The sequence below is a fragment of the Pseudochaenichthys georgianus genome, chromosome 10 (assembly GCF_902827115.2).
Source record: "Pseudochaenichthys georgianus chromosome 10, fPseGeo1.2, whole genome shotgun sequence".
NCBI lineage: Eukaryota > Metazoa > Chordata > Actinopteri > Perciformes > Channichthyidae > Pseudochaenichthys > Pseudochaenichthys georgianus.
This window is the reverse complement of record NC_047512.1, coordinates 1,157,546-1,170,806: the sequence shown is the minus strand read 5'-3', so window position 1 is coordinate 1,170,806 and position 13,261 is coordinate 1,157,546. Positions and strand designations below refer to the sequence as shown.

Here is a 13,261-nt window from a genome sequence, read left to right as displayed (position 1 = left end):
GTAACATTTATGCCATCTGCTGGAAAGAAGAAGTATCGCTCTGTTGGTGTCGTTTGGACAACAAAAACAGAGTGAAGCTCTCATACCATAAACAATCTTTGAGAACAGACACCGTCCTGCAGAGAGCACACAGCCCAACAGCACGTTTTTGGTCTAGTGTCATTTTACAAAACGTTTGCATTAAGACACCAAGACTAGCTGGTCCATTGTAAAGGTCAGTCCACCTTAAATGAGCAGTGGGTGATCAGCAGGTGAAAGGCAGGACACAGGAACTTGGTCCTAAGGAGATGCAACGATTATTAAACAAGAAATAGTGGAGTCAAGGGGTCAAAGAAATGAACATTTGTGATTATTAGCGAATCGGTTGCAGATGGGTGAAAACAGGCTTAGGGAGTAACGTATTACATGTAACGGCATTAGGTCATCAGGATACAAAATAGGAAAATGTATTCCCTTACAGTTACAGAAGCAAAAACACTCCGATAACAGGTACATTTATGTAAAACAGGGCTCATTAACAGGATAGCAATGATACAAAACATTTAGAAATAAAGAACAATACATCAAATCATCTTATATGGAAACTTGGAGCCCTCAATCCAAATAAAATGGTTCATCAACAGTCAGTGGTTAACGTATAAATCAGAATGACAAAAACATTAAACATATTGTCCACTTATGTTGATAAAGATGGAGTTCATTTAAGTCTTATATGCCGGGGTGCACATAACTTTCTCAGTGAGGTACTCAGATGAGTACCTGGAGTCAGTGTTTGGTACTCCAACTTCTGGCTCCACTCAAAGTTATTTGATGAAGCCCTCTGTATCGCGAACGTCAACGGGGGTGAGGGGGGGGGGGGTGCTAGTGGAGTACTTCAGGAAAGTCGATGGGGGGGGGGGGGGGGGGGCAGTGGAGTACTTCGTGACCACAGAGCGTGAGCATTGTGATCAGCGGTTTAAGCGCAGTTCTCCAGTGAAGGGAGCTGGTTGGTGTAGTTTTGGCACAATTCCGTTGTACAGCCCAACGTTAACAGCAACCTGCGTACCAGTTATGTGCACCCCTGCTTATATGGATGTTGTACAACAATGTTAATCCAGTCAGACAGATTTCTCTCATGTGTGAACTGTCATAAGACTTATTCATTGTCCTCTCCATCAGCTTCAGTTTCCATGTGTTCAGCTGAGCTGCTGATTGGAGGCTCTGCCTCTCCGTTATCCTCAGTTTGAATTTCATTAAGCTGTGAGGACTGACGACCAACACACTTGTGCCTTTTGAGACGATTATGCCATTTAAATCTTTTGTCACAAACATTGCAGCTGTATATTTCCTCTCCTGTGTGGACTCTCATGTGTTCCTTTAAATTTCCACTCCGTGAAAAAGCTTTCTTACAGACTGAGCAGCTGTGTGCTTTCTCTCCTGTGTGGACTCTCATGTGTGTCTTTAAACTTCCACTCAGTGTAAAAGCTTTCTTACAAACTGAGCAGCTGTATATTTCCTCTCCTGTGTGGATTCTCATGTGTGTCTTTAAATGTCCACTCTGTGAAAAAGCTTTCTTACAGACTGAGCAGATGTGTGCTTTCTCTCTTGTGTGGACTATCATGTGTTCCTTTAGATTTCCACTGCGTGAAAAAGCTTTCTTACAGACTGAGCAGCTGTGTGCTTTCTCTCTTGTGTGGACTATCATGTGTTCCTTTAAACTTCCACTCCGAGAAAAATCTTTCTTACAGACTGAGCATTTGAATGGTTTCTCTCCTGTGTGGACTCTAATGTGTGTCTTTAAATGTCCAAGGTGTGAAAAAGCTTTCTTACAGACTGAGCAGCTGTGTTTTTTCTCTCTTGTGTGGACTTTCATGTGTTCCTTTACATTTTCACTTTGTGAAAAAGCTTTCTTACAGACTGAGCATTTGAATGGTTTCTCTCCTGTGTGGACTCTCATGTGTTCCTTTACATTTTCACTGTGTGAAAAAGCTTTCTTACAGACTGAGCGGCTGTGTGCTTTCTCTCTTGTGTGGACTTTCATGTGTTCCTGTACATTTTCACTCCGTGAAAAAGCTTTGTTGCAGACTGAGCATTTGAATGGTTTCTCTCCTGTGTGGACTCTCATGTGTGTCTTTAAATTTCTACTCAGTGAAAAAGCTTTCATACAGACTGAGCAGATGTGTGCTTTCTCTCCTGTGTGGATTCTCATGTGTGTCTTTAAATTTGTATTCACTGAAAAAGCTTTCTCACAAACTGAGCACCGAAAGGGTTTCTCTCCTGTGTGGATTCTCATGTGTTGATTTAGATCTCTTCTATATCTAAAAGCTTTTTTACAGACTGAGCAGCTGAATGGTTTCTTTTCAACACTACGTCGGGGATCACTAAATGATTCTTGTCTATTTTTCAGTGAGTTTGAGCCTGAGGCAGGTTCTCTGGTCTCCTTCCAATCAGCACTGTGTTCAGCGTCAGGTTCAGAAGAGTCATCAGTGTCTTCAGAAGAGTCTCCAGTGTGGTCCTCAGTCTTTGGTTGTAAACTGCTCTCTGGATCTGAGTTCCTGGCTGGTTCTGATCCTTGACAGTCATCTCCATCAGCTTCTGTTTCCATGTGATCAGTTTGTCTTTGATGAGGCTGTGAGGACTGAGGTTTCTCTTTATCATCTTCACTCTTCACAGGGTCAGGAGTGAAAGTGGACTTGGTGATATCTGCCTCCTCCAGCTCCTGAAGCTGATCTCCCTCCTGACTGATCCTGAGTTCCTCCTGTTCCTGCTTAATGTGTGGGGGGGAATCTGGTTCCTCCTGGTCCAGACTGGAGCTCCACTCCTGTTGGTCAGGGAGAGACTCTTCTTTAACCACCACCAGCTGCTGGACATCTGCAGGAAACAGGAAACACACTGTTATATCAGTCTTGGACCTAGTCAATATAATTAGGTATGTTATTGAATTACAGTTTCCAGAGAAGAGAGGCCCATCCTCTTTTCCGCAATTATTAGGGGTGAGCGGAAGTGCAAAGAGGCCCTCCTCAGGATAATACAGTTAAGTATTGTTAGTTATGTGGTTCATATCCTGACAGGGTATGAATTACACCTAAAGAGGTCATGAGATAATGACCTTTCGACATCTGGAACATATGTGGGTGTGTTGGCTAATGCAGTGGTTCCCAAACTGTTTGTGCCCAAGCTACACCAAAGAACAAGTACAATTCTCAAGGCACACCTATTGTGCAAAATAGCCCTTATAACACGTGTTATCACTTATATCATGTAAAATATCTGTAAATGTGCATAATTATTTACTAATGCCAAATAAAATATGACAAAGACAACTATATTACTCATGAAATATTTATTAACGAAATATTTCAGAAATTAATTTGAAACTTTATCAAATTAGACTTCATCAAAGCAGCAACACACTAATTTAAACCAGACAGGTCACAAAATTAAAAATGAGGCAAAGGAAACTCAGCAGAAATTCAGCACAGAGAACTGTCAATGCAAGGAAGCTGCATTGTCCATGGTCCTGAACTACAAATTATAAATGTAACATTTCAGCAATCAGCATTGAAACATGTGCTATTGTAAATATTTTGCGGACAAATTATTGAGATACATGTGCCTGTCGGGGCGCGCAGAATTTTGTTATCCTTGGTGGCACTGAGGAGAGGGCCACTCGCAAGTCCTGTTCAACAGAGAGCTGTGACCTCCTGTTGTTCTTCATGTAAATCAGAGTAGAGAACGCCAACTCCAGAGATGGGGTCGTTACTAGAAAAAAGTAATATATTTCATATTACTTAAAAAAAAAAATTAAATATTACAATAATTCGTTACTATCTACATAAAGTAACTCGTTACTTTACTCGCCGAGCACGTACGAACTGCGCATGCATGAGTGGAAATAACTTTCCTTACCAGCAGGCGGCAGTAGTGTGTATTTGTAATTCAAAACAGGCAACAACCGGAAGACAGAGAAGAAGAACAGACTATGTGATATAAACAAAAAAGCTTGTGTTCTTTGCAGGTGTTTGTTGAGGTTTGACATGGTGTTCACAGCAGTGGATAACAGCTTCTGGCCTGGACACAGTTTGCACCTATTCTTCGGACGAACTCAAAATAATGGGCATACCTCCACCCCTCGAAAGTTATCGCTGACTCAGCCATGTTTATGCAGCGCTGCACGTGGAGATGTGGACGTGCAAGTCGCACAGATTACGTACATACAAACCTGCAAAGTACTGATATAGTAAATTAAAAAATAATAATTTTTGTGTAGTATATTGCAATAATAATGTATGGTTGTCACAAAATCCCACGGCACACACGGTATAAGTATATAAATAAATTGTTTAAAGCAAATGAAGGCGAAGTTGCATTTTACTGTTCTAAGTCTTAAAAAAAGGTGAAGGCAACACTGGTGTGGGAAGGTTTATATAAGCCAAATCATTTTAAATGTTTGTATTGATGTACCAGTGGCGAGCCGTGACTTTTATACCTATGCTTTCAACACATACATGATGTTGTGTTGTTTTGTAACATGAAATAAAATACAAATATTTTATAAAAATAAAATAAAATAAAAAATCCCGATCCCCGATTTTTTTCTCCCGATTCCGATCTTTTGAAAATCACGTGATCGGCCCCGATCACGTGATCGGGACATCTCTAGTTATTACGTCACAGCGTATACTTCAGCGGAATATAAAAACAGCGGCCCGGGGTGCAAAACCCATCAATGACAGTGACCCTCTACCACACAAAACACCATTTATATAAACACCTATCATGACAGGGCACTCACAGCCAAGTAACAATTACAAATCAATTAAGTCGGCACGGCGGCCCACATTGAAAATGACTTGGGCCTACCTTTGATGATCAAATCACTTAAACACAAAGTCCATCCTCCTGTCCTTTTGGATGAAGCACGAGAAAATGACTCGCGGGCAGCTTTTCGGTAGCTCGCCGCTCGATTATAGTGTAGTAACGTTGCTTCTTGATTTTTCGGCCGCGGCCGGACAATAAAGTGTTTTTATTTTTAGAATTGTTTTCTGTCACACAAATATAAAATTGGTCGGTGACGCAGAGATCAAGGAGCAGATGTGACAGCGGCACAGCGACACCACACACGGAGCGGTCTGCTTTCTCCAGCAGCACCAGTCAGAACCAACGGCAGAATGACCCGCTCTGAGTCAGGCCGCGTCGCTGCGGCTCAGAGACACACGGGGAGGGATTTGTGTTTTTGAAAAACACTCGTTATCGTCAGGTCAGGTTTTTGGTGGATTCAATCAAGTCTTGGATTGCAGAGTATGAATGTCCTCTTGCTATTTTCAGTTGCTAAATACGTATGTAAAGTTTGTGAAGGCAGGAGGAAAGCTTCCGCGATCACCGTCTCCTCTCCGTTCCTCCAAACCCCGCCCCCTCCCCTAATGGCTGACAGTGACCCGATAGAAACTTTATTATTCACTTAATCACTGATTGAGATATGATGAAGCTAACTTAATCTCATACATTCATGGGATTTATGCAACAGTAAGACAGAGAATGCACCCACATGCACTATTTTTGTTTTTATAATGCTGTTGTAAATACTCCTGTTGTCTGCTGTGTTCAAACTCAAGCCATGTGTGTGATGCCACATTCAGGACATTCAGTGTCCTTTTTTTAACAGAAGACCGTTGCAAGAAGCTGCAGCTAGACGAAGAAGAAGAAAAGATGGCTGAACTGTTCAGTGTCTGTGGAGACGGAGGTTATAAATCTCCAAAATAATGTTCAGCTTAAGTCTCAGCAAAACTCACAACATTTCTGGAGCCTTATAGACCCAGAAAACCCTAAGAACATTCACCAAGCAGCACTGAACATGTCTGCTTTATGTGGTTCTGTATACATCCCTTTGTGAAGCAGCTTTTTCTGACATGAATGTCATGAAATCTAAATACAGAACAAGACCGACTGATGGACATTTAAATGACTATTAGAGTGAACCTAAGTGGGTACACTCCAGCATACACCTCTATGGTGGACTCCATGCAGCGCCATTCATCTCACTGACTGTAAAAAAGAGTGAATGCACTTATTTTACACATGTGCCATAAGATGCTTGCAAGGTGGTGATTAAGGCGATGTATTTACTATGTGGGCCATAATAATATGTGAGAAATTGTCGTTTTCTTGGACCTTGATGTGAAGTTAAGATTTTAAATAAGGTTTAGGTATTGCAATTTCACACGTGTACAAAAGTAGCTTAATTCAACTGATGAGTGCCATGTGAATTAATGTAAGCGATGCGATGCAAGTAGCTCTTGGCCACTTTCATTTTTTCAAAGTAGCTCTCAGGTGAAGAAAGGTTGGAGACCCCTGATCTAGCAGTATTAGAACAGTGTAAGAACTTATTTTGTGTGTTTGTTTTACAATAGGTGCAGTGCGCACATGCGCTATAACGAGTGCAGCGATGGATGCAGACATATCCCAGAATACCATTCGCTAGTTTAACCTGGCAAGCAACAGGGAAGGGGGCCGCCAGGAGAGGAGACGTCAAAGCCAGGATACACTGCCCGTCCCCGATCGACAATATTAATTATTTTATCCTTTTTGTTTCTTTTTGTTTTTGTTTTTACAGTTCATGTTTTAATAAAGTTTCATGTTCACGTATACAGCAAACATCTCGACTTGTATATTGTTATTTTATGTTTCTGATACCTTGAGTAAAGTAACAGTGTCTGAAGTAAATACCACCACCATGATAGTTAGTTTGTTTGCTATGGTCACAGCACATTACCCAATGCCAAACATAATCTGAGGATTTACTTAGTAAACTGCAGACGTGTTAAACACCATCACATGTTGTTCATCATTTACACAGATCCTCCTTAATTTCGCTTGCCTAGCTCTAAGCTATTGAAAAGTACTTAACGTTGGACCAGTGTTGGCCCATATCTGCCGCAGATCCGTTTTGCGGATCCGATCCAGTTTCGGGCCGATGTGCGTTTGGACAACGGACCGAGTCCGTTTGGCGGATCCGGGCCAGATCGTCTGCTAGGTGCAGCCCAGATCCGGCCCAGTGTCTTTTTGTTATCTGGGCTGCCCCTGCATCTTCTATTTCAATCTTTTTAGCAGATTTAGCGTTTTTAGTGAGAAAGAATTCCGAGATACTTTTTTTGTGCCGTGTCAGTTACTCGTCACTTGTGTTGTGCGTCACGTTAAAGTATCCGACTAAAAACTAACTAAAACAACATAAATATTGTTGTTCTTCCCTGAAGCTAAATAATGTATTATATAGTTTAAAATTATCATTTGAATAATAATATAAAATATATCTCAGGCACAATGAAATTTAATCAAAATATATATATATATCAACAAATTAAATTTGCAGGCAGAGGAGCTCCGCCTGCCTGACGCCAGGGGGGAGTATCAGACTGGTGCGCTGAGTATCAGAGTGTTACCATGGTAGCAGAGGGAGAGGGAGGGGCTGCAGTATGAGTGTTGGAAGCTCAAATCAATTGACTCGCTGGCTGTGTATTCGTTGTTAAATATCAGATAAACTACTACGCATACGTGACTGGCGAGGCGGTGTGTGTGGTGGGGGGGCCAACAAGTATATCAGGGTGGCCATGGCCCCCCTGCTGGCGCCACTGGCACAAAAGCACGAGTCCACACACTCTATTAAAGGTAGGGTGGGTAAGAATGGAGAAACCAGCTCGAGTGCACTAGAATTTGAAAAAAAACAACCGTAAAAAATCTGCCCGTTCCTTCAGAATTCTTTACAGAGCCCCTCCTCCAACACACACGAACGCGCACATGACCAATGAGGGCACGAGATAAGTGTGTGCATAGAGGGAAGGCTGACAGGCAGGTAGGCCATCCAGTTACTTTAGCCGGCTCAGATGATTGGTCGTGCTTTTTACAGTACTACAGCTTCCACAGATGACATTTTTGTATGTATTTATTGTCAAAGCATTTAATGTATTCATTGCCATCGGGATGTTAAGAGCATTCCATGGAATAAAAGTGTATCTGAAGTGAATTACCTACCCCACCTTTAAGAACAATGTGGAAATTACATTCATTGAAGTAGGCTATCAAGGCATTAATAATTCCTGGCTACATATTACACAGATTCTGCGTAATAATGCCCTGCTCCTGCATCTTCTATTTCAATCTTTTTAGCAGATTTAGCGTTTTTAGTGAGAAAGAATTCCAAGATACTTTTTTGTGCCGTGTCAGTTACTCGTCACTTGTGTTGTGCGTACGTTAAAAGTATCCGACTAAAAAAAACCATATATTTGTGTTCTTCCCTGAAGCTAAATAATGTATTATATAGTTTAAAATTATAATTTCAATAATAATATTAAATATATCTCAGGCACAATGAAATGTAATCAAAAAATATATATCAAAAAATTAAATGTGCAGGCAGAGGAGCTCCGCCTGCCTGACGCTAGGGGGTGCTGCAGCGCCCTCAGCACCCCCCTTCCAGCGCCCCTGGTCTAAAGTGTTATTAATGTGATAATAAAGTGTTACTGAAGAGTTTAAAGTGTTAATGAAGAGTAAAGGGAACAGACCTGCTCTGTGTATCCGAAGCTGAGGCTGTAAACAGCGTCCAGTAGTTTCTGGAGTCTCTTGTTCTCCTCTTCGGAAAGAAACAGCTCCTCCTCGAGCTCTGCTATTGTTTGTTCAAACAGAGCAAATATCTCTCCAGAAGCAGCAGTGACTTGCTGCTTCTTCAACGACAGGAGCATTTGGACTTTACTCATGTTTCCTAGATCACCTTTCCCTGCAGACTCCGTTAAACACACCGTTTCTCTCTCCGTCAAACTCTCAATCTGACTAGTGTTGCTAACGTGTTTCCAGCTAGCATGCTAAACTAGCTCCTGTAGTCCGAGGTAAACGCTCCAGAAAAAAGAGCACAGAGTCCATTCAGATGTTTATCCAGACACACAGATGATGGATCATTAGAGCTGGAGCTCACACACACTTTCTCAGGAACACAGAGAGAGAGAGAACCGTAGCGACGAGAAGCCACATGCAGGGCTCGAGTTAAGTGTGAGCTCCCACAAGGAGGGGCAGGGCTCGAGTTATGTGTGAGCCAATGGGAGCTGAGCTCCCACAAGGAGGTATGATGTCACTGCATCCGTGGGGAGTAGCATGAAGCTGCAGCGTCGAGATGGGTCTGGCTGCAGACCGCAGCAAGGAGGCGTTTCCTATAGGGGCGTTTCCTAACTTTTTTTATCCAATAGCAACTTAAGGGATTCCAACTGCTTTTATAAATCCTCCCAGAAGAAGTCATTGTTCAAGTGATGGGAATTCCGGCTCTTCTTGCTGAGCCGGATCATTTGGCTCACCAAGAAGAGCCGGCTCTTTCGGCTCCCAAAGGGCTCTTCAGTTTACCACATATTATACCTTTTAATTAAATCAAATGTAGCCCTGTTTTGACTAATGATTTATATGTGTACACATATATCACTTAAATTATTCAAGACATCCTTTGTACTAAAGTATTCAAAAGTAAAAATTACATGTTTAATATAAATTATTTGCTGTGGCCAATTGTTTTCATTGCATTTACAGACCCGTGTAACTCTCTGATACCACCCAATGAATGCATTGACTTGCTTGTAGAACCACGCTACACAAAACAGATGGCAACACCTATAAAAACTATTTAAAAAAGGGGCTACTGTATCGACCTATATAAAGTATATAAATATAGTTTTTCTCCCTGCAGGAGAGGGGAGCGTGCTTTGAGATCAGCTGCTGGGCTGCAGCGGGGAGAAGAGGGGGACAAAAAGAGATCTCCGTCCTCCGTGTTTTATTCTTATAGAAGTAAGAAGAGAAGTAATGGGTCAGAAACCCTCCTTTTTACGCAGCGGTCCAGACATAGACATCATAGCTACGGCGACATATATTCAGTTGCCAGTTACTTTTGGCATTAGGGCAGGGATATCTTTCAAGGTTTGACATAATGAATTGTGCTACTTTTAAAGCAAGCAACGATGTTTTCAAATCTGTAATCAAAAAGCTCCTCAAAAACACTATAGAAGCAGTTCCTGCCGTTGCTACGTTAGTTCAAACAGTAACAACGGACTACTTTTCTTAGCGGATGCATGTCAATTTAAATCAATACATAAAACTATTTTTTAAATCAATAAAATCTTTTTCTAAATCCATAAAAGCATTTCAATTATTATTGGGAGTCATGTCCAGGGCCGGCCCTCGGCATAGGCAGTATAGGCGAATGCTAAGGGCGCATCAACCCATAGGGGGCGCCGAAAATTGAAAAAAAAAAAAAAGTTAGAAATAAAAAAAAAATATATTTTTTTATTTCATAACAACACAATTTCCCGATTTTGGATCAACAAAGTACATCTTATAATCTTATACTAACAGAACTACGCCTATATTGCGTACAGCACCCATAAAAATAAAATAAATCAAACTCCCAAAAAACGTACACAGCTTCTGTGTGCTTTTATTAACATTGGAATTTACTGTGTAAGCGGCCGCGAGGGGGGGGAGAGCTTTAGAGAGCTCTCTCCTGAAAGACTGAGAGGCTCTGATAACCTCAGCTCAGTGAGGTAAAGGCACATCTTTATATGATCATTATAGTTATAAAAAAATAAGAGAACAGGTTGAAAAACAGGTATAAAATACTGACAGTACAAAAAGATGTTATTAATAAACAAGAATACAGTTTGAAAGGAGAGTGATTTGTAAAATATCCATAAAGAAAAAGAAAATCTGCTTACAGTTCTGTTTCATCTGGGTGTTGAGAGATGTATCCATAGATCTCCTAATGTTGCTCTCAAAGTGCACCAGATTGATGCTTTCAACTTCAATATTAAAAAAAAAAGTCTTCCCGGGTGGCATGCCCCCGGACCCCTAGAGGAGCCCCCCCCACTTAAATCATGTTCAAATGGATAGGAAACTAAATGCAGTTGCACACATCTTGTGTCAATATCTTTGTTTTTGTGGTCATGCCACAACCATGCACGTGGGAATCATAGTAAAAACTAAAACTGTATGTATGTTCTTCACACAAAACCAAGTCCTCCTGCGTTGAGCCAGATGTGTTTGTGTCCGGGGAGAGGCTACAGGTGGTCTCACAGTACAAATACCTGGCGGTCTTAATTGATTCAAGACTCAATGTTAAGGCTCAGGTGAAAAAGGTTTGCAACAGGGTCAAATTCAGTCTGTTCAACTTGAGGTTTACCAGGAACTGCATGCACTCTCTCGTTCTATCTCATATCACCTACTGCTGCTTAACAACCTGGTCACATGCCTGTACAACCACTCTTAAAACCCTGGAATCATTATACAAACAAACACTTAAAATAGTAGATAAGAAGTCAGTTTATTCTCATCATTGCCCAATACTCACAAAATAACTGTTGAGCTGGAAAATGTAATGAGAAATGCAAATGCTTGCCTCATGTACAAAATAATACACGGCCTTACCTCACCTCCGCTCAGACATTTATCACCATACGCACACCTGTAACAGGTCAACAAGAGCTGCAACAAGAGGAGACTGCGTTGTTCAATTAAGGAAGAGTTCATTCACCCAATCTTCTTTTTCTTTTAAAGCTGTGGTGGAACTCAATCCCAGTAAAGATTAGAGAACAAAACACTGCAGTTATTTAAATCTAATTTAAAAACATGGTTAGTGGAAAGTCAGCTCTGTCAACACTGACACAATCTGTACATGACAACGCTCTGTGTATATGCCTTGACCTGTATCTGTCTGCTTTGTGAATTTGTATTTTAGTTTTAGTTTTTATGTATATGCTTGTATTTTGGTTTAGTTTTATGTTTTTATAGATGCTTGTATTTTAGTTTAGTTTTTATGTTTTTATATATGCTTTTATCATAATAAGTATCTCTTGTTGAATGTTGTTTACTAATAGTATGTACATGTTATTTGAAGTGAAATTTTGTTTTTAGGATGACTTTTAACATCTGTCCAGGGACTACAGACGAAAATAGCCTGTTGGCTAACTCTGGCGCAGTTACAGAAATGTCAATTAATGTGCACTGTCCCTGTCAAATAAATATAAAAAAAAAAAAATAGTGAGTGTCTGCATTTGGGGGGGGGGGGGGGGCGCCAGCTAAAATCTTGCCTAGGGCGGCAAATTGGTCAGGGCCGGCCCTGGTCATGTCGTTACTTTGTTGAGAATGTGGCCATGTGTAATAAGCGGGATAATGTCCACATTGCACATTGCATAATGTGCCTTCATGCCGATCTAGATCCCTCCGCAAAAACAAAACAAAAAAACGGCTCGTTCGCGGGCGAGAGCCGGCTCCCGTCGTTCACTATAGGAAACGCCCCTATAGGAAACGCCCCTATAGGAACGCCTCCTTGCTGCGGTCTGCAGCCAGACTCTATTGGCCGCGTCGGAGACAGCACTTGTAGACCCGCACACAACAGGTCCCGCGTCACGGCGGCACGTGACGGAGCACCTTCACATGAATGTGAACGTCAACGCAGAGAATGTGAGTAATGTGAAGTGCTTTTTCAGTTTTATTTGTTTAACATGAATAACCATTCCGCGTGTCCTTGAAATGAAGTGTGATTAGCTAACATTAACTATGATAGTGTTAAGGCAGGGGTCGGCAACCCGCGGGCCCACGGGCCGCATGCGGCCCTTAAGCCCTCTGCTCTGGCTCCCTTGAGTTAGACAAAAATAAGAAGGAAATAAAATAAAGTATTTGTAGGACTATTTATATTTTGTTGCATGGTTGAAAATGTTTCGTATCTTGTATTTTGAGGTGATACTGTGACACATAAATAAAAAACAAAACGGTTTTAATTAGGTCAACTAAAATATGCGTCACATCCTGCTCCGGTCACGCGCGAGCGCCTTTTCTTGGAGTCGAATAACCCCGGCTCGATGAGCGAACTATGGATAAATCAAAGAAAAGTACCGGAGAACCACAGGAATTTAATTCTGCGTGGACAGAGTTATCTGCCTTTCACAGCAAATGATGCTGGTTTACCGTTATGTCTGATATGTAGAGAGACGTTGTCAACGGTGGTGCAGCCTTTACGAGGGAGAGGAAGACAGCTGACGATTGTCCGTCATAATTCAATGGGGTATGTAATTTATTTCAGAAAACACTTTTTGTTATATTCCATGGAATGCTCTTAACGTTCCCGATAGCAATGAATATATTAAATGCTTTGACAATAAATACATATAAAAAGTAATCTCTGGAAGCCGTAGCGCTGTAAAAAGCACGACCAATCATCTGCCTCAGCCGGCTAAAATAACTGGATGGCCTACCTGCG

The 13,261-nt window shown here is 41.4% G+C and overlaps 1 protein-coding gene across 1 annotated transcript; it reads right to left on the bottom strand.

Annotated features, from left to right (window-relative positions):
- Positions 1 to 913: 913 nt before the first annotated feature.
- Positions 914 to 4,137, bottom strand: LOC139434728 (zinc finger protein ZFP2-like). The gene is made up of 2 exons (XM_071204708.1): positions 4,103 to 4,137; positions 914 to 2,891 (listed from the first exon to the last, which is right to left on the bottom strand). The coding sequence occupies exons 1-2, from the start codon at positions 4,135 to 4,137 to the stop codon at positions 1,136 to 1,138; spliced, it is 1,791 nt and encodes a 596-aa protein (XP_071060809.1). The 3' UTR covers positions 914 to 1,135.
- Between the last annotated feature and the right edge of the window lie 9,124 nt (positions 4,138 to 13,261).